Source organism: Dama dama, chromosome X, assembly GCF_033118175.1.
Source record: "Dama dama isolate Ldn47 chromosome X, ASM3311817v1, whole genome shotgun sequence".
NCBI lineage: Eukaryota > Metazoa > Chordata > Mammalia > Artiodactyla > Cervidae > Dama > Dama dama.
In genome coordinates, this window is record NC_083714.1 from 161,093,588 (window position 1) to 161,114,384 (window position 20,797).

Consider the following 20,797-nt stretch of genomic DNA (forward strand, 5'->3'; position numbering starts at 1 on the left):
TGTGGGTCTGTAATTTTTTGTATGCCTTTCTCCAGCTTCGGTATCAGAAAAGTGCTGGTCTCAAAAAAAGCAAGTTGGGAAATAAGTGTTCCCTGTGATTTTCTGAGGTTTCCTTAGAATTGGCATTGTTTCATCCCGGGATGTTTGGTTAAGTTTGCCAGTGAGGGCTTGCGGTGCTAAGTCTGGGACGGTTCTTAGCTACAGATTCAGTCTCTTTCCCATGGATCTAGGGCTAGTTACATTATCGCTATGTTCCTGAGTGAGCTGGCAAAGATCTCTTCCAAAGAACTTCTTTCTTTTCGAAATAACTTGTCCATTTCCTCTACGTTGTCAAATTTATTGGCAGCTCCCCGGGTTTGCTCTGATAGTAGTAGAGCTTTAGTCACTCAGTTGTGTAGCACTTTTTGAGACCTCGTGGACTGTGGCCCACCAGGCGATTTCTCCGTCCATGGAATTTCCCAGGCAAGAATACCGCAGTGGGTTGCCATTCTCCTCCTCCAGGGGATCTTCCCAACCCAGGGATCAATCCAGCATCTCCTGTGTCTCCTGCATTGCAGGTGGATTCTTTTTATTTTTATTTTTTAAAATTTATTATTTTGAATTGAAGGATAATTCCTTTACAATAATATTTTCATTCCCGCCTTACATCAACATCAATCAGTCATGGTGTACATGTGTCCCCTCCCTCTTGAGCTCCCCTCCCACCTCCCACCCCACCCCTCCCCTGAAGGTTGTCACAGAGCCCCAGGTTGAGTTCTGTGAGTCATCCAGCAAATTCCCCCCGGCTGTCTGTTTTACATACGGTCATGTAGCCCTATTCCTCCCACCCTCTCCTCCTCCCACTGTGTCCACAAGCCTGCTCTCTGTGCGTCTGCACTGCTGCCCTGCAAATAGTTCATCAGTACCATCTTTCTAGAGTCCCACGCATGTGTTAATATACGATAATTTCTTCTCTTTCTGACTGACTTCCCTCTGTGTAATAGACTCCAGGTTCATCCACCTCATCAGAACTGACTAAAACGTGTTCCTTTGTATGGCTGAGTAATATTCCACCGTGTGCATGTACCACGGCTTCTTTATCCATCCATCTGTGGATGGACATCCAGGTTCCTTCCGCGTCCTAGCTATTGTATGTAGATAGTGCTCAGGTGGATCCTTTACCCGCTGAGCCGCAGGGAGGCCCTCGCTCCGTCAGGGCTGGCGAGCAGAGCACCGGCCGTCCCAGCACAGTCGCCTCTGGTCCTCCGGGAAGGGCCATCCCCGCGCCCTGAACTGCTTTCCCACGTTGGTGTTCAGTGGAGATGGCCCCGAGCTGACATCCCCGCCCCGTGAGGACAGCGATGAGATCAGAGGAGGCTGGGGGGGGGGGGTGGGGGGGGTGGGGGTGCGGGCTGCCCGAGGCCTGCCCACCCGACCCCAGACGGTCCCCCCCTCCCCCTGCCCCAGGCGTGGAGAAGCTGATCTGCCATCTGCGCAAGCACGATGTGCCGTGCGCCGTGGCCACCAGCTCGGGGACGGCGTCCTTCCAGCTGAAGACCAGCCGCCACCAGGACTTCTTCGGCCTCTTCCACCACGTGGTGCTGGGCGACGACCCGGAGGTGCGGAGCGGAAAGCCGGAGCCGGACATCTTCCTGGCCTGCGCGCGCCGCTTCTCTCCGGCTCCTCCCGCCGACAAGGTACGTGGCACGGCTGGGAACTGGGGAGACACCCGGTGCGGGTCGGGGGGCTCTCGATGTCCACGCAGACGGCTGCTGCACGGCTCCTGAGACTGGGGTGAGGGCACTGCGGCAGCGGGGGCGCCGTGCCCGGGGACGGCCCTTCACTTCGTGGGGGAGGGGGGAGCGCGACTGCTCCGAGGCACCCACCAGACAGAACCGCCCCGGGCGCCCGGGTGGGTCCCGGGGCGCCTAGACCTGACCAAGCGCGGCCGGCGGGCCCCGTGCAGGGAGGGGCCTTCAGTGACGCGGGTCTCCCGCGTCCTCGTTTGTGACGCGCACGTGCAGCGCGGTTCGGCGATTGTGACGTCAGTCAGCCACCCTCGCCGCCCCTCTGCCTGCGCGCTTCTCGGAGATACTGCGTCACCGCCGAGCTGGTGCGCGCGAGGGCCCTTGGTTTTCCCTGAGCGGTTGCCAGCCTTCTGTGTGTTTCTCCCGCTGGAAGGGGCCGCAGGGGGAGCTCCACCCTGCATCAGGTAGGGCTCCCCGTGGGGAGGGGAGGCGGTGTCTGAGCCTGGGGGAGGCTGTCGGCGAGCGGTGGTGCCTTGTGGCGCATCCAGGCTGCCGAGGTGCGGGGCGGAGCCTCGGCCGTCCGTAGGTGAGGATTCCAGAGCATCCGGGGGCTTCTCCAGAGGCGTTGCTCCTGGTGACCCCCGGGTGTCCCCGCCAGGCAGGGCGTGCATCCATTGGGGGTGATGGCGTTCCCAGCTGGTTCCTGGATCCTGGGTCGGGTGCCTTGTGAGGGACTGCAGCAGGGAAGAGCGTTTCCCTGGAAGGTCTTCTCACTGTTGTGGCCTCTCTCTAACCAGTGAGCCGGTGATGGGACCCAGCCTGGTGCCACAGAAATCACAGCCTCAGGACTGTTACTCCACAACCGGCCTCCGGAGGCAGCTGAGATGGGGGGTGCTCTTGAATGACCTGCTTTTGGGGCTCAGGACCTGACTTCCTGCGTCCAACCTGTAAGGGCAGTCGGAACACAGAACCTCTTCCCCCACCGGGTCTCCCATGATTCAATATACCTACCACGCGGGCTCCCCAGAGTCAGTGCAGACCTCGGGTTCTGGGCTCAGGCCACCCCCCACCCCCGGACGTACCCCACTCCACACGCCAGTCACGAACGAAGGCATCCGGGCCACTCGCAGTTCTCCCTGGCCGACCAAAAGCTTGGGGATCCCACAGAGCCCCCTACCTCGGCAGTTGTAATTCACTAGAATGACCCAGAACTCAGGAAGATGCTGTGCTTGCCTTCACTGACTTACCTTAAGAATGCAACTCATCGAAAGTCCCCTGGCAGCCCAGTGGCTAAGACTCGGGGCTCCCAGAGCAGGGAGCCTGGGTTCGATCCCTGGTCAGGGAACTGGATCCCACATCGCCGTCGTTAGGAGTCTGCATGCCATAGCCAGAGAGCGAAGCTTCTGCCTGCCACAGCTAAGAGGCAGTGCAGCCAAATACATGTTTATAAACACAGCCCAGGAACCCTGCAGGGGAAGAGCTGTGTGGGGTAGGGCTGGGTGGCTGGCCTGCTGGAGCACTCAGCCCACTGGGGTGCACCAGCCTCCAGCACCCGCCTGTCAACAGCTCCAAGGGCCTCCTTGTTTTCCAGGGGTCTTTGTGGAGGCTCCATTGCCTCCGTGAATTCACTGGCCCTTGGTAAATCAGTGCATCCTTCGCTGGCCCTGGAGATGAGGGGTGAGCTATAAGTAGCACCCTCCAATCAGGGCTTGGGGTGGGACACAACCAGGAGCCCATCCACAACCCCCCCACCTCACCCCACCCCACCCCGCATCGTGAATCCATCTAGGCCCCAGGATACTCAGGCATGCTTGAAAGGGGACTTACTATGAATGACGTGGAAAATGAGCTCACTGCCCAGGACGTGTCAAGGGTTTTAGGAGCTCTGTGCGGGAAAGTTAAAGTAGGGCTTCCCTGGCGGCTCAGATGTAAAGAATCTGCCTGCAGTGCAGGAGACCCGGGTTACATCCCTGGGTCGGGAAGATTCCCCTGGAGAAGGGAATGGCTACCCACTCCCCACTCGAGTATTCTGGCCTGGAGAATCTCATGGATAGAGAAGACTGGCGGATACCAGGGGCAAAGACCAATATTTTTATTTTTTATTACATTGCAGCCGAAAGCATCATTGAGTGTCAGTGACGGACAGTGATTCACATACACAGCGAGTTCAGCTCAGTAGTGGACGCGGCCCCGCCGCTAAGCCTCAGAGTCGGAGCTGAAGCCGCAGCGCTGGCGGGGCAGGGGCTGGGGGCCGTGCGGCTCTGCTGCTTCCGTTAGGACGTGTGCGTGTCCGCGGGCTCGGCGTCCCGCTACAGGTTCCACACAGATGGGTTCTTTTTCCTAAGAACTGTACCACCGCCCACACTTAATGTCGAGGCCTTCAGGTGATAAAGCGGCTTCTAGAAGGGCCGCCTCCTGTACGCGCTGCAGGTTGCTGTTGATCAGCCTGGCGCAGCGAGGCGCCCCGCCCTGGGCAGACTGGTCCTTTCCGGGGCGGCTCCCAGCAGGAGCACTGTCTTCCAGTCCTGGCAGCTGAGAGGACAGGATGGTGGCCCGTCACCTCCTGAATCGTGTGGCCGCGGGAGTTCAGAGAGGAGGCCGCTGCCTGCCTGCCTGCCTCCGCCTCCAGGCAGCCCTTCCTTCGCCGGGCACCCTGTTCACGGAAACACGGTGTCTCCGGGTTTGCGAGTGTGTGCGCAAGCAGCGTTTACGAGGAGACCACGTCGCTGGCTTTGCGTGACGACAGTTGCAGCGAATGGGCGGGGAGGAGGGGCGCAGGCAGGGGTTGGGGCTCCAGCCTGCAGGACAGGAGCTTCACCGTCCCTGTTGCCCGCCCTGACGGCGTTCGCGTCAGATGCGTCAGAGGAAGATGAGCGCGCGCCTGGCCTGGGCATAATCCAGCTCTTCCGGTGTTCCTCCGCCAGTTACCCCTGTTCCGCACCCACCTCTGTTCATGCAGGTGTTCGTCCTGCAGAGGGAAACCTCTCTTGTCCCGTTTCCTACGCAAATAACAGCTAATGCGTTTCGGTTTTCCCCTGGGGACGTGCTTCTTGTGGTAAGAAGGCCGTGTTGACAGGCTCCTGGGTGTGTCCCACCCCGCGGCCCAGTCACTCCGTACTGGACTTTGGCTCCCGAGTGCAGGGGCTTCCCAGGTGGCTGAGTGGTAAGGAATCCGCCTGTCAATGCAGGAGACCTAAGAGATGCAGGTTTGATCCCTGGGTCGGGAAGATGCCCTGGAGTGGGACATGGCCACCCACTCCAGTATTCTTGCCTGGGAAATCCCTTGGACAGAGGAGCCTGGCGGGCTACAGCCCTTGGGGTCGGAGAGTTGGACACGACCGAGTGGCTTAGCACCTGAATCCGGGAAGCGGGTGCAGAGAGGCCCGTGGAGACACGACAGAGCTCTTAGGTCGCGTCTGGCTGCTCTGTCTCTGACGCAGTGCAGGCGTCAGCACGCGGGGGTGGCGAGCCTCGGAGTTCAAGGGCGTTTCACGCGATGATTAAGTCCCCGCAGAGAGTCAGGGCGCCAGCGCGAATTTACGGTGTTGCGCGCGTCACCGAGTGAACTCGGTGCAGGGTACTAATAAGGAAGCAGTAAAGCGCAGGTAGTGTAAAAGGGGGATTTACCGCCAAACACTGGTTACAGCCTCCCTCGGAGGAAATGCCTCACGCCGCTGGCATTCCTTGTTTTCACTGAAACTGTTTTCTCCCAGCCTGCCCCCTCTATCGTTCTTCTGTGCTTAAAATATGCAGTCATACCAAGTCCCGGTGGCATCTTCTGTGACCTTTTCCTGTATGCTCTTCGGTTCCGCGTCTGGGGCGTGTCAACTATACGGACAGAAGGCATCAGCCACAGAAAACACGGGTTTCTCTCTGCATAAGAACACGGCACCGCACAGGAAATACGATTCAAGGAGACATTTAGAACCTGGGGTTTATATACTATCTTAATAGGGCTTGGGGAGAAAAAAAGGGGCACTTCTGGGAGAACAAGATATCTTTCAGGAACATAAATGGGCTCTTAGGAGAACAGATGGGACATACAGTAGTTGTATGGCGGCGTCTGTTTGGGTGATTTCTTACCCAGGTGCTCACCTGTGCAGGCTTCCGTTTAGTCATAAAAGTCGACGTTCCTGGGTTGTGAAAATCCTAGGGAGAGGCTTCATGGTGGTAGAATTTCTTTCTCTTTGTATATCTATTTTTTTTGAGGTATAGTTGACTTACAGTGTTTCAGCTGCGTGGCGAGGTGATTCACTTATACATATGCACACATATATTTTGAGATTATTTTCCACTGCAGGTTATTATAAGATATTGACTATAGTGCCCTGTGCTATACAGTAAGCCTTTGTTGCCTGTTGCATGTGTATTTTTTTTTTAAATTAGAAATCTAGCACTCTATTAATACTAAGTGAAACGAGTGGAATCGAAATGTCAAATTTTTTAGTTAGGCCCAAATTCCTGAGTTTTCTACAATATATGTTGTATTTATACACTATTTTATTGTATCTATTGTATTATAATACACTATTTATATATGTGTATACCAAAGCTTGTCTATTATGCTTGATAAAGACTTGAGAAAGAACATCAGAATAAAAAAAGACAGAGAGAGAGATGGAGAGGTTGGAAAACATAAATGAAATGGCACTGAATGTGAAACAGAAAAAATGAAACAAACTGGGTAAAAGTATAAGATCATCTTGTAGTCCAGTCGTTTTCAAACGTGGCAGCTCACCAGAAACATATCTGGAGCTTTGGAGAAAAGCAAGCAGTACCTTGGCATTTGTATTTTTTTAAAAAATTCTAATTTAATTCTGACAACCATATGGATTTTTAAAAGTGATTACAGGTGTTTCTATTAAATGATTTTTTGTGATACAGTTTTGACAGTACAGAATCATATTATTTTCCTGTTGACCGATGATGAGACAGTGGTATTCAGTGAGTAATAATTATGTAATCGAAATAGTGAAAGATGTTTGTCAGTTTCCACAGTCCATAGCCAAACGAAAAAAAGTAAAAGATCATTACAGTTGCAAGCCGTAATGGTAACACGATTAACCTAACTATATAAAATAATTACATACATTCCGGGGGTGGGGGGTTGTCAGGCAGAGTGATGTAGAAAGTGGAAGTGCATACATGCGCTCGAGAAGCCCCTCAAGAGTAGTTGGTCAGCACCTTCGATATTTTCCAAGCACCCCTTCACCCCCACAGAGTGGGACAAGCAAGACCGAGATACCAGCTTGATCTGCCCAGCCAGTCCATGTCTTTTGGTTGGAGTGTAGCTCAGTTGGTGAAGAATCCGCCGGCAATGCAGGAGGCCCTGGATCAATTCCTGGGCCGGGACAATCTGCTGGAGAAGGGATAGGCTACCCACTCCAGCTTGCCTGGTGGCTCAGCTGGTAAAGAATCCACCTGTAATGCGGGAGACCTGAATTCAATCCCTTGGTTGGGAAGATCCCCTGGAGAAGAGAAAGGCTACCCAGTCCAGTATTCTGGCCTGGAGAATTCCACGTATAGTCCATGGGGTCACAAAGAGTCAGACACAACAGCGACTTTCACTTTTCACTTGGTGCATGTAATTCATTTACACTTAAGGTAATTATCGAAATACATGATCCTGTTACCATTTTCATAATTGTGTAGGGTTTATTTTCTGTAGGTCTTCTCTATGGAGGAAACACAAGAGGAGGAATGGACCTACTGATTTTTTAAATCTTTGGCGCTCGTGGCATGGGGTGTCGGATCTTAGTTCCCCCACCAGCGATGGAACCTATGCTCCCTGCATCAGTACCACTGCCCCACTAGGGAAGTGGAATTCTTCAGGGAGCCTTTCAGGGCTTTAAGCCCATTCAGATGGTAAAGAGTCTGCCTGCAATGCAAGAGACCCGGGTATGACCCCCTGGAGGAGGGCACGGCAGCCCACCCCAGGATTCCTGCCTGGAGAACCCCATGGACAGAGGAGCCTGGCGGGCTGCAGTCCGTGGGTTGCACAGAGTCGGACACAGGCGCACGAGTGACACTCACACAGGGAGCCTTTCTTTGAGGAATGTAAGGAGTCTTTAGAAAAAAACCTCTTCCCACTGCTGTTGATTCTCAGGTGTCTTCAGCTCAGAAGAATCCTTGGGCCCCTGTGGCGTTTTCTGGGCCTCCTTTACCCCCGAGGGAGTCCCTGTTTTTCTTTTTTTCCTCTCCAACCCCACCCCTTGTCACCTTCCTGCTTCCTCTCCCCTGACATTCAGCATCTGGCTGCCCAACAAGAAGGCCTCTGCTCCATGAGCTCTGCATTTCTGAAGGCCCTCAAGTCCTACTCCATCCCGAGAGGTCTTACCTACCCCGTGGCTTCGGGGAGTCCTGCCTTCCAGGAACCCTTGGTCTGGCTCCCACGCTAACCAGCTGGTCCCGTGCTGGCCCCGGGGGGCCTCCCGGGCTCTGTGATACCTGCGTTGGATCCCACCTGCATCCTCCCCAGCTGAGTGGTCCCAGTGACCTCCTGAACAGGAGGCCCTTACCCCTCGCATCTCCCCCAGACCCGCTGCACCGCCTCCCCCTGCCGGCAGCCCTGCGGAGATCAAAGGCCATGGTCCGTGGCCCTCCGCTTGGCAGGGTGACTTAGGCAGCGCTTAGTCCTGGGTGCTCCCAGTTGCCATGAAGACACGGGCTCCCCTGGGACTTCCCTGACGGTCCAGTGGTCCAGAGCTTTGCCTTCCAGTGTGTGGGTTTGATGCCTGGTTGGGGAACGAAGATTCACACCTTCCTGAAGGCCCAAAACTGAACACATAGACAGAAGCAATGTTTACCAGGCCTTCAAAATGGTCCATGTGGAAAAAAAAAAAAAAAGAAATGGGCCACCTACAGTCCATAGGCCTAGAATGCATAGCAAACAATGCTGTGTAATTACATTATTTAAAGATATAATGACCCACTCTCAGCTGTCCGAGATGGAACAATGGGAGAGATCTAACTCTTCTGGACAGGAGATATGACATATACCTCCTACACACACTTCTGCTCACGTCATCTGGGTAGGTGTTCACCTCCATGTTCACATCCAGTATGGCTGTGTGTGTGTGTGTGCGTGTTAGTCTGACTCTTGGGACCCCGTGATGGACTAAAACCCACCAGGCTCCTCTGTCCGTGGGATTCTCCAAGGCAACAGTACTGGAGTGGGTTGCCATTTCCTTCTCCAGCGGATCTTCCCGACCCAGGGATCAAACCCGTGTCTCCTGCAGTGGCAGGCGGGTTCTTTAACCGCTGAGCCACCCAGGAAGCCCCTCAAGTGTTGCCAGTCGTCGTGTGTGATATATTTTAAGCCCCTCGACCTCCACGGAATGGAACAAGGAAATCCAGTGGCAGCCCCGTCTCCCTTCGCGGGGATCCTTAAGCGGGGATCACTTAAGTTCCAGCACAAAGAACCTCTTCCTACACCCCTGGTTTTGCCTGTGGAATGTGTGTAAACCACAGCTGTGATCACAGTGCTATGGTCTTATTTCCAGTTCAGTCCGCCTGGCTTCCCACAGGACCCCATCAAGTGTATATCCTTTCACCCGGTCACTTTCTCCCTTACTGGTTCCTGCAGAGTTCCAACTTAGCTTCTTCCTGTGTGAGTGAAAGTGAAAGTCACTCAGTCATGTCCGACTCTTGACAACCCCAAGGACTGTACAGTCCACGGAATTCTCCAGGGCAGAATGCTGGAGTGGGTAGCCTTTCCCTTCTCCAGGGGATCGTTTCAACGCCGGGATGGAACCCAGGTGTCCCACATTGCAGGTGGATTCTTTACCAGCTGAGCCACCGGGAACTAGTGTATAAATGGGCGGGGAAGAGGTGGGAGTCACCCTATAGGGTAAAAAATAAAAAATCTGAATGCAAAGACTTCTTAGGGTGTGACAATGAACAAAATGAGAAACACTGGATCAGTTGTACACTGGGTTAAACCGCTTCAGTGGACGCAAGCTTGGACAAACTCCGGGAGATGGTGATGGACAGAGAGGCCCGGCGGGCTGCCGTCCATGGGGTCGGCAACAATCAGACACGACTTGGCGACTGAACAATAGCAACAACAAAGGGTCAGCTCATACTGAATTGTTGTTCATTCGCTAAGTGTGGTATGGGGCTCGCCAGGTGGCTCAGGGGTAAAGAACCTGCCCGCCAGTGAAGGAGACTCGGATTTGATTCATGGGTTGGGAAGATCCCCTGGAGGAGGGGATGGCAACCCACTGCAGTATTCTGGCCTGGAGAAGCCCACGGACAGAGGAGCCTGGTGGGCTGCAGTCCAGGGGGTCGCAGAGAGTTGGACATGCCTGAGCGTGCACGAGCACACGTTTCCTTCCCCACCAGGCTCTCTGTGCACGGCGTGTGCAGGCAGAGTGGGAAAATCCCCTCCGCGGTCCGTCCCGCGATAACCCCGTTTGCTGCCAAAGCCTGCTGGGGAAGCGCGGCCAAAGGCAGGCGGAAGGAGGCGTGGGCCGGCTCCGCTGGCGTGTGCGGAGCTGCCTCACCCGGCCAGCACGTGTTTCCTCCGCGCAGACCGCAGCCGGCTGCCATCTGAGCCGTCCCCGGGCGCCTCTTCCTCTGAGAAGGTGCTCGGTGGGGCTTGGCGCACAGCTCGCCCCGGGCGTGTGGTCACAGTGTGCTCGGGCGGCCGGAGAGCAGGAGCGCAGGCTGGGGTGGGGGTGTGGGGGCTGCAACAGCAAGCAGCCCTGAGCCGGGGTCCGGCGCAGGGGCGCTGCTTAGGGCGTCCTGCTCCCTCCTGTGTCCTCACGGGGGCGGTCCTCTGGGGGCGAGGAGAGCGGGGCGGACAGAACGACTTCCCCGTCGTCTTCTTGGAGGGCCCCCCACCCTCTCTGATGAGGGCCTCTTGGGAAGGACTCAGTCATCTGAAAAGTCTTCCAGGGACTCCGTCTCCAGGTCCACTGGGTGACAGGCTTTAGCCCTGGACCTTGCAAAACACGGTTCAGCCGGTCGTGTGTATTCGGACGCCTTAGCCACCTACGGGGTGATCGTCAAGGCCAGCTCTCAACACGGGAGGTCAGTGGGGGCCTTGAGTCAGCGCTGTGGGTCACCAGTACCCCACAAAAGGCCGAGGGAGCCACCTCCGCTCACACCAAGCCCACCTCCTCTGATGCTCACACACCTCTGCTCACACCCAGGCATCTCTGATCACACCCAGCCCACTTCCTCTGACGCTCACACACCTCTGCTCACACGCAGCCATCTCTAATCACACCCAGCTCTCTCCTCTCACACCCAGCCCACCTCCTCTGACGCTCACCCACCTCTGCTCACACGCAGCCATCTCTGATCACACCCAACCCATCTCCGCTCACAGCCAGCCCCCTCCTCTCATACTTAGCTGCCTCAGCTCACACGCAGCCCCCTCTGCTCACAGCCAGCCCAGGGCACAGGCAGGCCTGTCTTGTCTCTGCCTGGCCCTCCCTAGTGCCCTCAAACCCAGGCTGTCAGGAAGCAGGCTCTCCTCCCCTCTGCCATAACGGTGACCCTGGTGCCCTCCTCGTCAGAAAGCCTGGACTCCCCTTCGCCTCAACAGGGGCTGTGTCGTCCATCAGACCCCACGTTGCCGCTGAAGGACTTCCCTGATCCCATCCACTGTCCCTTCTGTCCACCACCATCACACAGAGATTCTGTTGCGTGCATCTTCCTCGTCCGCACGTGGGCCGTCTTAGTCCTGAGACGCTCGTCTCTAAGGGACCTCCTGAGTCCCCAGAGGCTCAGACGAGCAGCCGGGCGAAGCTTGTGGACCAGCCCACAGGCGCTCCCGCCGAGCCTGAGCGTCTCTGAAGGAGCAGGCTCGCCACGTGCAGGTGCTCAGCCCCTGAGACGCTTCGCTGCCCCTCCCCAGTCGTTCCTTGCAAATGTCATCCCTTCTAAATTAAACCCCTCCGGCTGCAGTTTAATTAAGCTCATCTGTTCTCCTGGAGATGAAATCCAGATGTATTGGAGCCCTCAGCCTGGTGAAGGGAAAAGAACGCCGGATTCTGGAGACCCGGGCGCCGTCCCTAAACGCTGTGACCTGCCTGCCGCTGTGACCTTCAGCTCACCTCTGAGCCTCGGTTGGCGCGGGTCCCTCACCGAGGATGGTGACAGGAGAGTGCTGGCCGGCTTCCGTCCTCCTGTGTAACGCTCTGCGGCCCCTGTGTGGCTCTGAGTCCCGAGCGGGGCCCTTCGGCCCCCCGCCCCAGATGTAGCAGGCGCTGCTCAGGTGCCCGCTGTCTGCCTGGCACCATAGCGGGTGGGCTGCCTGTCCTGCAGACCCGCCTGGTTACAGCCACACACGCGCTGTGAGAGGAGTGTCCCTGACCAGCCACTGCCCAAGACTCTTGGAAGTGTGTTCCAGGGTGCCTGCTATGGGTGCCGAGCTCCACACATCACCCCCGTAGGTTAAAGCTTTGTATCTGTTGTGGTTTGTGTGCAGGTTGGAAAAGACGTTGCAGACCTAGACTGTTTCAGAGTCGAGTTTGTTAGAGCGGAAGACACTGTCAGAACAGTGGCTCACGGGAGAGCCGAGGATTTCAAAGGTCGGTAGTCGATGTTTGCAGCCTCAGCACAAAGCCGACTCCTGCTGCAGGGTTGGTATTAGGTGACTGGTTATTAGGGTGTTACAGGGTGGGTATTTTCTCTAATATGGAGTCGGGGAACGACCGGTGTAGCTCAGGGGGCCTCACGTCAGCAGTTGCTATGGAGCTTGGTCTGTTCTGGATGACCCGGGTCCACACAGGGCTCCACACCTGTGACCTGGGTACAGGGCTGCCCAGTATCCACAGGGTGTCAGGGCCAGGGCGTGAGGTGCAGGGGGAGCGGGGGAAGGGCGTTCTGCGCCCCCAGCCTCTCCACCTGCTGCAGCAACCTCACGACCCTCGCCTTAGTTACCGGGAGAGTCTCTCTGCAGAGACCTATGTGCATGTCATCCAGAGTCATTTTCCAAGTAGGTGTGACTGAGATTTAGGTCAAGTATGACCGGTCAAGGCAGAGTTGGCAGGGCTGGGCGGATCACTGAGGGAGCAGCGAAGTGACGGAAAGGAAGGAGGGAAGTGAAGGTCAACACCTGCTAGCTGGCGTGGCGGCTGGAAACCGCCGGCAGGCACTGAGGGACTTGCCAGGAAAGCACGTGTGTGTGTGCTCAGCTGCTCAGCCGTGCACGCGTCCTCCTTTTGTTGGTGTAAGGCGTGAGTTGTATTGCTTTGACTTGTGTCTTTCAGTGGTTTTGTGACCCTTAAGTCCTGTGATTCCTGGGCATACTCTTTCCGGGTCACTTTCAGAGATCTGTTCTTTGATTTCAATACCTAGGCAGGCCGTGCAGGAATCATGCATGGAGTATGCACACTTCTCGTCCCTGGCTACCTTTCCACTATGAGTGGTCCTGACAAGACCGTTCGGTCTTAGGCAGCGCTCCCTAGCCTTGTGGTCACCAGGGCCCAGTTTCATGGAAGACGGTTTTTCCTTACACTGGAGCAGGGGGGCTGGTTTGGAGGCGACTCAAGCGCATTTTCCGTTTACTGTGCGTGTGATTTCTATGATGATGACATCAGCTCCACCTCAGAGCATCAGGCATTAGATCCCAGAAGCTGGGCACCCCTGGTCTCAGGAAACAAAGAAAGCAGAGAATAGTGAGCACATAAAAGCCGCCTGAGATATTTTGACTGCTGCTTCACAATCCAGTCGTCATCCTGGGTTGCAGTCTCGCTGCTTCTAAGAAGGCGGGGAAAGCTCACGATTCCAGCTACCGTGGAATGCCCGAGAAGCCAGTTCCATCCTCGTGCAGCCGGCGCTGGGGTTAGTGGGCACCTGGAGCGGCGCCGCTGCTGGCTCTTGACAGGGTTGGGGCTGTGTGTTTTCCGTCCTGCTGCTGACTGCTCTGTTGGGCTTGTGTGAGGGCTAGACCTGGGCTGAGATGCCGGGGGGCTCCGTTTCCCGTAAACCACACACCCCACTATGCACCCGCTGCCGTGTTTGCTGAGATGCTGGGGGGCCCTGTTTCCCGTAAACCACACACCCCACTGCGCACCTGCTGCCGTGTTTTCTGCCACAGCCTCCTCATACACCATCCAGTGGACCAGCCGGTTCCGTGACCCAACACAAGCGCGTGTGCCTGGCACACAGTAAGGCCAGGTAGGGCTGAAACGTCAGGGTTTGGAGCTAAGAAAGGTTTACTGCAGGGCCAGCGAGGAGATGGGTGGCTCACCCTCCCCCCGCCACAAAACCCCAGACTCCCTGAAGGGTTTCAGCAAAGCATTTTAAAGGCAAGAGAAGGGAGGCATGCTTGGTTATGACCAAGTTCTGGGTGCAGAAATCCTTGGTTCTTGTAATAACATTATAAGACAGGTTTTTACCTCTGTAAGAATGGAAAGACGTCAGCCCTTTGAACGTCAGAGCCTTGAGAATGGCTTTCCTGTGTATTTCAGGCTAGGGGCTTCCTTGGTGGGGCTAGTGGTAAAGAATCCGCCCGCCAGTGCAGCAGACTCGGGGTTCGATCCCTGGGTCAGGAAGATCCTGTGGAGAAGGGAATGGCAACTCACTCCAGTATTCTCGCCTAGAGAATCCTGTGGACAGAGGAGCCTAGTGGGCTGCAGTCCATGGGGTCGGCAAGAGTTGGACACAACTGAGTGCGCGCGGGCGCGCGCACACACACACACACACACACACACACACACACACAGACCATGAAGTCGGGCACAACTGAGTGTGCACGCGTGCACACACACACACACACAGACCAAGACTGCTTTTGCCCTTTGAGGACAGCCAGCATCCCAAGTGAATGGGCACGCATGCCCCAGCCTGTCGGCTCGACTTTTCCCTGAGTCATTTCGAGGATGCAGCCGGACTCACTCTCAGGATGCACGCCCGCTGGCCCTCTTGCTAACAAGCCCCATGGGTCCCCTGCCCCCGTGGGCACTGGGACTGGTCTCCCTGACCCCCGCCCCCCTTTCCTCTGCAGCCCGCGTGCTGAGCATCGTGGTTCACGTCTCCTTGGGAATCGGGGCGGTTCCTTCCAGAATTACGCGGGGATAAATGGTGCACGGAAAAGAGAAATCAATAAACACGCCTACAGAAAGAGCGAAACTTCCGGAAGCAGGGTGTCTGTCATGCTTCCCGGCTCGGGGCTCTAAGGATCCACACAGCTTTAAGTCCATGTCAGTCCGCCGTTTGCTGCTGCAGCATCAAGGGCGCGTGTTCATTTCTCTGCGTTTGATGTATCGCCTTCGCGGGCTTGTGGACGAGCCGTCAGGTGTGAAGCACTGTCCACTCTTCTCGAAGAAGGACAATGTCCTGGGACCCTGCTTTGCTCCGTGACCCCGTTTCGGACCCTCCGCTCTCTCCTCACTCCCGCCCACATGCTCGTCGGAAGGAGCCTCTCACAAATGCACCATCTAAGCTGTTTTCATAACTCGAGCCAAACACCGTGAGGCCAAGGAATCAGCTAACATCTCTTCCTCTGCCCCTCCGAAAGGTCCCAGGGGGCCCGCACCACGCTTCAGAACCCTCGTGGTCTCAGAAACAAAACGCCAGTTGACGTTTCAGTGCCTGTGCAGGTCCCGAATAAAACCCCAAGGAGGCTGAGGAGCTAGGCGGGTCGTATCCTGAAAAGGCAGGGAGGGAAACAGCAGCGGCAGGAAGCGCCCAGCTCAGATGGGCAGACCGCCCTGGGAGGCCTGAGCGGAGTCCCCGCTGTCCGAGCGGGAAGGCGTCTTCGCACGGCCGGGGCGGAGAGCCGGAGTCCCGGCTGTCTGAGGGGGGAAGGCGTCCCCTCAGGCCGAGGTGGAGAGCCGGCGGCGTCCGGGGCCTCCAGAGGCCTGCCGGGGCGGGCGGCGGGCGGGCTGTCCTGGGCCCAGGACCCTGCTATTGGCCGCCGCGTGCCGGGCATCCCCCACCCTGTACGCTGCCTGGGGCTGACGGCTGGTCCTCGCCTCTGTGGCGGATGCACCACCCAGCCCCGGAGGGAAGGGAAGATGGAAGGGAAAGAAATCAAGTCCGCGAGCCTGCTGCAGAGCAGTGTCTGGTGTGTATGTGTATACTGTGTGTTGTGTTCTCTGTGTATTGTGTTTGTGTTGTGTGTGAGTGTATTTTGTGTTGGGTGTTGTGTGAGTGGGTGTGTTCTGTGTTGTGTGTGTGTGTGTTGTATGAGCGGATGTATTGTGTTGTGTGTGTTGTGTGTATTGTGTGTATTGTGGGTGTGTTGTGTGCACTGTGTGTTGTGTGTATCGTGTGTTGTGTGTATTTTGGGTGTGTTGTGTGTGTTGTGTGTATTGTGGGTGTGTTGTGTGCAGTGTGTTGTGTGTATTTTGGGTGTGTTGTGTGTGTTGGGTGTGTTTGTATTTTGGGTGTGTTGTGTGTATTGGGTGTGTTGTGTGTGTGTTGTGTGTATTGTGGGTGTGTTGTGTGCACTGTGTGTTGTGTGTATCGTGTGTGTTGTGTGTATTTTGGGTGTGTTGGGTGTGTTTGTATTTTGGGTGTGTTGTGTATATTGGGTGAGTTGTGTTGGGTGTGTTGTGTGTGTTGTGTATTGGGTGTGTTGAGTATTATGGGTGTGTTGTGTGTACTGTGTATCATGTGTGTTGTGTGTATTGTGGGTGTGTTGTGTGTGTTGGGTGTGTTGTGTATATTGTGGGTGTGTTGTGTGTACTGTGTGTGTATCGTGTGTTGTGTGTTGTGGCAAGTGTGTGGGTGTGGGGTGTGCTGTATGTGTTGGGTGTGCTGTATGTTCTGTGTGTATTGCAAGTGTGTTGTATCGTGGGTGTGTTGTGTGTATCGTGGGTGTGTTGTGTGTATTGGGGGTGTGTGGTGTTTACTGTGTATCGTGTGTTGTGTGTATTTTGGGTGTGTTGGGTGTGTTGTATGTATTGGGTGTGTTGTATGTATTGGGTGTGTTGTGTGTATCGTGGGTGTGTTATGTGTGTTGGGTGTGTTGCAGGTGTGTTGTGTTTACTGTGTATCATGTGTGTTGTGTGTATTTTGGGTGTGTTGGGTGTGTTGCGGGTGTGTTGTGTGTACTGTGTATCATGTGTTGTGTGTATTTTGGGTGTGTTGTGTGTATTGGGTGTGTTGTGTGTTGTGTGTATCGTGGGTGTGTTGTGTGTGTTGGGGGTGTGGTGTGTGTACTGTGTATCGTGTTGTGTGTATTTTGGGTGTGTTGTGTGTATCGTGGGTGTGTGGGGTGTGTTGGGTGTGTTGCGGGTGTGTTGTGTGTACTGTGTATCATGTGTGTTGTGTGTATTTTGGGTGTGTTGGGTGTATTGGGTGTGTTGTGTGTTGTGTGTATCGTGGGTGTGTTGGGTGTGTTGGGGGTGTGGTGTGTGTACTGTGTATCGTGTTGTGTGTATTTTGGGTGTGTGGTGTGTTGTGTGTATCGTGGGTGTGTGGGGTGTGTTGGGTGTGTTGCGGGTGTGTTGTGTGTACTGTGTATCATGTGTGTTGTGTGTATTTTGGGTGTGTTGGGTGTATTGGGTGTGTTGTGTGTGTTGTGTGTATCATGGGTGTGTTGTGTGTATTGCGGGTATGTTGTGTGTATTGCGGGTGTGTTGTGTGTACTGTGTATCTTGTGCGTATTTTGGGTGTGTGTGTGTTGGGTGTATCGGGTGTGTTGTGTGTATCGTGGGTGTGTTGTGTGTGTACCGTGTGTGTTGTGTGTACTGTGAGTGTGTGCCGTGTGTGTGCTGTGAGCACTACGGTGTCCACCCCCGGGGTGCTGGGGCCGCGGTGCGGAAGGCGCCCAGGAGAGCATCTCAGTGGAGCAGGGCGCAGCCCTCCTGACGGCCGCGCGGCTGTGGCCCCCGCAGACAGCTGCTCGCTCGCTGTAGAGGGCGTGGCAGCCCCGCAGTAGGGCTGCCGGGGCTCCGGGGGAAGGAGCCGCCTGCAGCGCAGCGGACACAGCCCGTACGTGGGCCGGGAGAGCCCGGGAGGAGGGCAGCCCGCTCCCGTGTTCTTGCCTGAGAGTCCCACGGCAGAGGAGCCTGGCGGGCCGCGGGGTCAGGAGTCAGGCATTCCAAGGGGAGCCCTTCCCTGGTGGCTCAGGTGGTAGAGTCCGCCTGCCAATTGAGGAGACGTCGGTTCGATCCCTGGGTCAGGAAGACCCGTTGAAGAAGTGAATGGCAACCCACTCCAGGATTCTGAGAGTCCCACGGACAGAGGAGCGTGGCGGGCTGCAGTCCACGGGGTCACAGAGAGTCGGACACGACTGAGGGAGCACGCACGCGCGCGCTCACCTCCAGTGTGGAGTTCCAGGGGCGCAGGGAGACTTTGCCAGGAGCATGTGCTCCCGGGAGGGAAGCGGGTGTGAGGCTGACGGCCTGCTGACCCCCGGGCAGGCTCCGTCTCTCACGCGGAGCGCGGACTGAGGGAACCTGGCGTGGGCGCCGGTCTCAGGATGGCGCGCGGGGGAGCTCGCTGACCTCCGGGGTACAGACGCCCCAGCCTCCAGGCGGTGTCTGAGCAAGCCGGGACAGGTACCGGGCCCCGACGCTCGGGCTTGGTGTTCAGGCAGTTCCCGAGGCATGCCCTGCACGCCCCGGGGCTGGGCTCCTCACCGACCCGGCGTGACGTTTCATGAGCACACCGCTGCTCCTGACACGTGGCCAGCGGTGAGGTCTGTACGCCTCACCCGCATGCTTTTTTCTTCCCGTTCACAGCCTCCTCTCGTGGTTGGCACGCTCCAACAGGACCGCTTCTGAACGATTCAAGTAAAATAAAGTGGTGAGCCTAGAACCTGGGCTCCCCGCTGAGCTGTGCCAGCTTTTGGTGCCACTGCGGGGCTGAGAGCGATGGGCCAGCCTGCCGTAGGGTGCCAGGGCGGACTGCGGTCGGATGGGGGGCGTGCTGGCCCCCTCCACCCCTCTCACGGGTGATGGAGCGGGCAGCCCCCCGTCCACACCCTTCCTGGGTCCCGCAGAACTCCGGCCGTGCCCACAGGCGGACTCAGCCGCCGGCCACGGGGGCCGTGCCCACCCAGGCGAGACGCGTGAGTACCGACTGGGACCACTCAACCCTCTTTTTTTTTTTCCCCTCCCTCGCCCCGCAGTGCCTGGTCTTCGAGGACGCGCCCAACGGGGTGGAGGCGGCCCTCGCCGCCGGGATGCAGGTGGTCATGGTCCCCGACGGAAACCTGAACCCAGACCTGACCTCCAAGGCCACCCTCGTGCTGGGATCCCTGCAGGATTTCAAGCCCGAGCTGTTCGGCCTGCCGCCCTACGACTGAGCCGGCGCCCGCGCCCCACCCCGGGGGCCCCCGCCAGGAGAGGGCCAGGGGGACGCCCGGAGGAGCTGGAGGGAAGCCCCGCGCCCAGACCTCCCCCGGGTCCGGCCTTCAGCCTTCTCATTCGGTGGAGGGCCGGGCCAACGCTCTCCATGGGGGCGCAAACTCCCACTTGACACGCAGACGGCAGACCCAGCCCAGAACACAAGATGGAAAATTCTCACTGGAATAATCGTGTTTAGTATCTGAATGATTTAGCTTCACGTCCTTTATCTTCTTTGGTGTTCTCAACCCTGGCTGGCAACTGTAGAATATGTATGCATATATGTATGTGCTTGTATGTATATATATGTAGGTACATATTTATTTATATTTATAGACATCGAGTACTGTATCAGTCTTCAGTGTTTTTTGGTCTTCAGGGGCAATAGCAACTGATACAAGTGAGGTGGTCATTCTGTTTGTAATCTGACTGGGAAATTCACATCACAGATGAGCTTTTAATAAGCGACTCTCTTTATCAGCAGAAGTTGACATTCTTCCTGTGTCCTTCAAAGCACTCTGGACCTGTGGTCAGAGCCTGTGACCGCTATCCGTTGTTTGCGTCAGTGTGAACATCATTGTAGCCTGAGTCTTACATCGAGGTGCATATGCACGTTCGAGAACATTTTCTACCTCAGAAAAATCATTTAAGATCATTTATTTTTCTAATACGCTCTTTGGTACAGATAGAATTGAACTAGACAATGCAGTCTTGGTACCACCAAGAACCCATTTGGGGAACAACTTACCAAACATTACCGTCTGGCGATTAACCCCTTCTAATAGAATTTCCTCCAGAAACCTGGCACGCTGCAGTCCATGGGGTCGCAAGGAGTCGGACACAACTTAGCAACTCAACAACAGACTTCCTCAGCTTTTCACGATGGGAACATCATTGAAAATGAGAATAATATAATCATGGGGTGTTCCTACTGGGTGCCCCCCCCCCCCAAGTATTCTCTGTTACTGATTGTCATTAAGCTGATTTTCAACTCTGTAAGGTCTTAGAAAAATGATAGAGATGTGTGTGCCTGCAATGATTGTTTGTGATTATTTCTGGCCTTTGACCAGTTTTGCACCATTTCAGCTAATTGATCTCAATGTTTCTTCATGGCCCATATAAGTGTCTGTTCTTTGAATTCTCCCTAAAATCGCTTGTAACATCTTACTGTTTCCCTCACCAGTTAGTTTCATTGAATAAAAGTTTTGACACTTGTTTCTGTATTATTTGTATGTGAGTATGATTTTATCATTCTCTTTTAAAAAAAAAAATTCGTATTCCAGGGACTTCCCTAATGGTCCACTTCACCATCCCATGCTGGGGGTGTCACTTCAATCCCTGGTTGGGGCGTTAAAAAATCCAAAACATAGCACAGAAGCTATATTGTAACAAGCTCAATAAAGACTTAAAAAAATTATCCTCTAACAAATGTAAAACATAACTGTGACTGACTTTTTTTTTTAAGCCACAAACAGTATTAACACTGTAAGATGATATTTGCATATGTAGATTTTTTAAGTTCTTATTGAAATATACTTGTTTTACAATGTTGTATTAGCCTCAGGTGTTCAGCAAACTGATTTGGTGATATACATGTATTTATTTGTTTTCCGATTGTTTCCCATTACAGGTTATTCCAGAATATTGAGTAGAGTTCCTTGTGCCATACAGGTACGTCCTTGTTATCTATTTTATATACAGTAGGCATTTACATATGGTAAGTGAACCAAGCTTTCTTTGCACAGAGCAGATAAAGGTTCCCAGGGAAATGGTCACTTACTTCATCTGTAAGGGATCACATTCTTCCCACATATT

General features: G+C 55.2%; 1 protein-coding gene across 2 annotated transcripts in view; it reads left to right on the forward strand.

The window, feature by feature from the left end:
• Positions 1-20,423, forward strand: part of PUDP (pseudouridine 5'-phosphatase) — a 72,032-nt gene extending 51,609 nt beyond the window's left edge. The window contains exons 3-4 of one of the 2 annotated variants that reach the window (XM_061138060.1): positions 1,447-1,676; positions 18,766-19,078. In XM_061138060.1, coding sequence (XP_060994043.1) covers positions 1,447-1,676; positions 18,766-18,942 — 407 coding nt within the window. In that variant the 3' untranslated portion in view covers positions 18,943-19,078. Of the gene's footprint in view, positions 1-1,446; positions 1,677-18,765 lie in introns of both variants that reach the window. The other variant, XM_061138061.1, reaches the window with a different exon arrangement.
• The last annotated feature ends 374 nt before the right edge of the window (positions 20,424-20,797 follow it).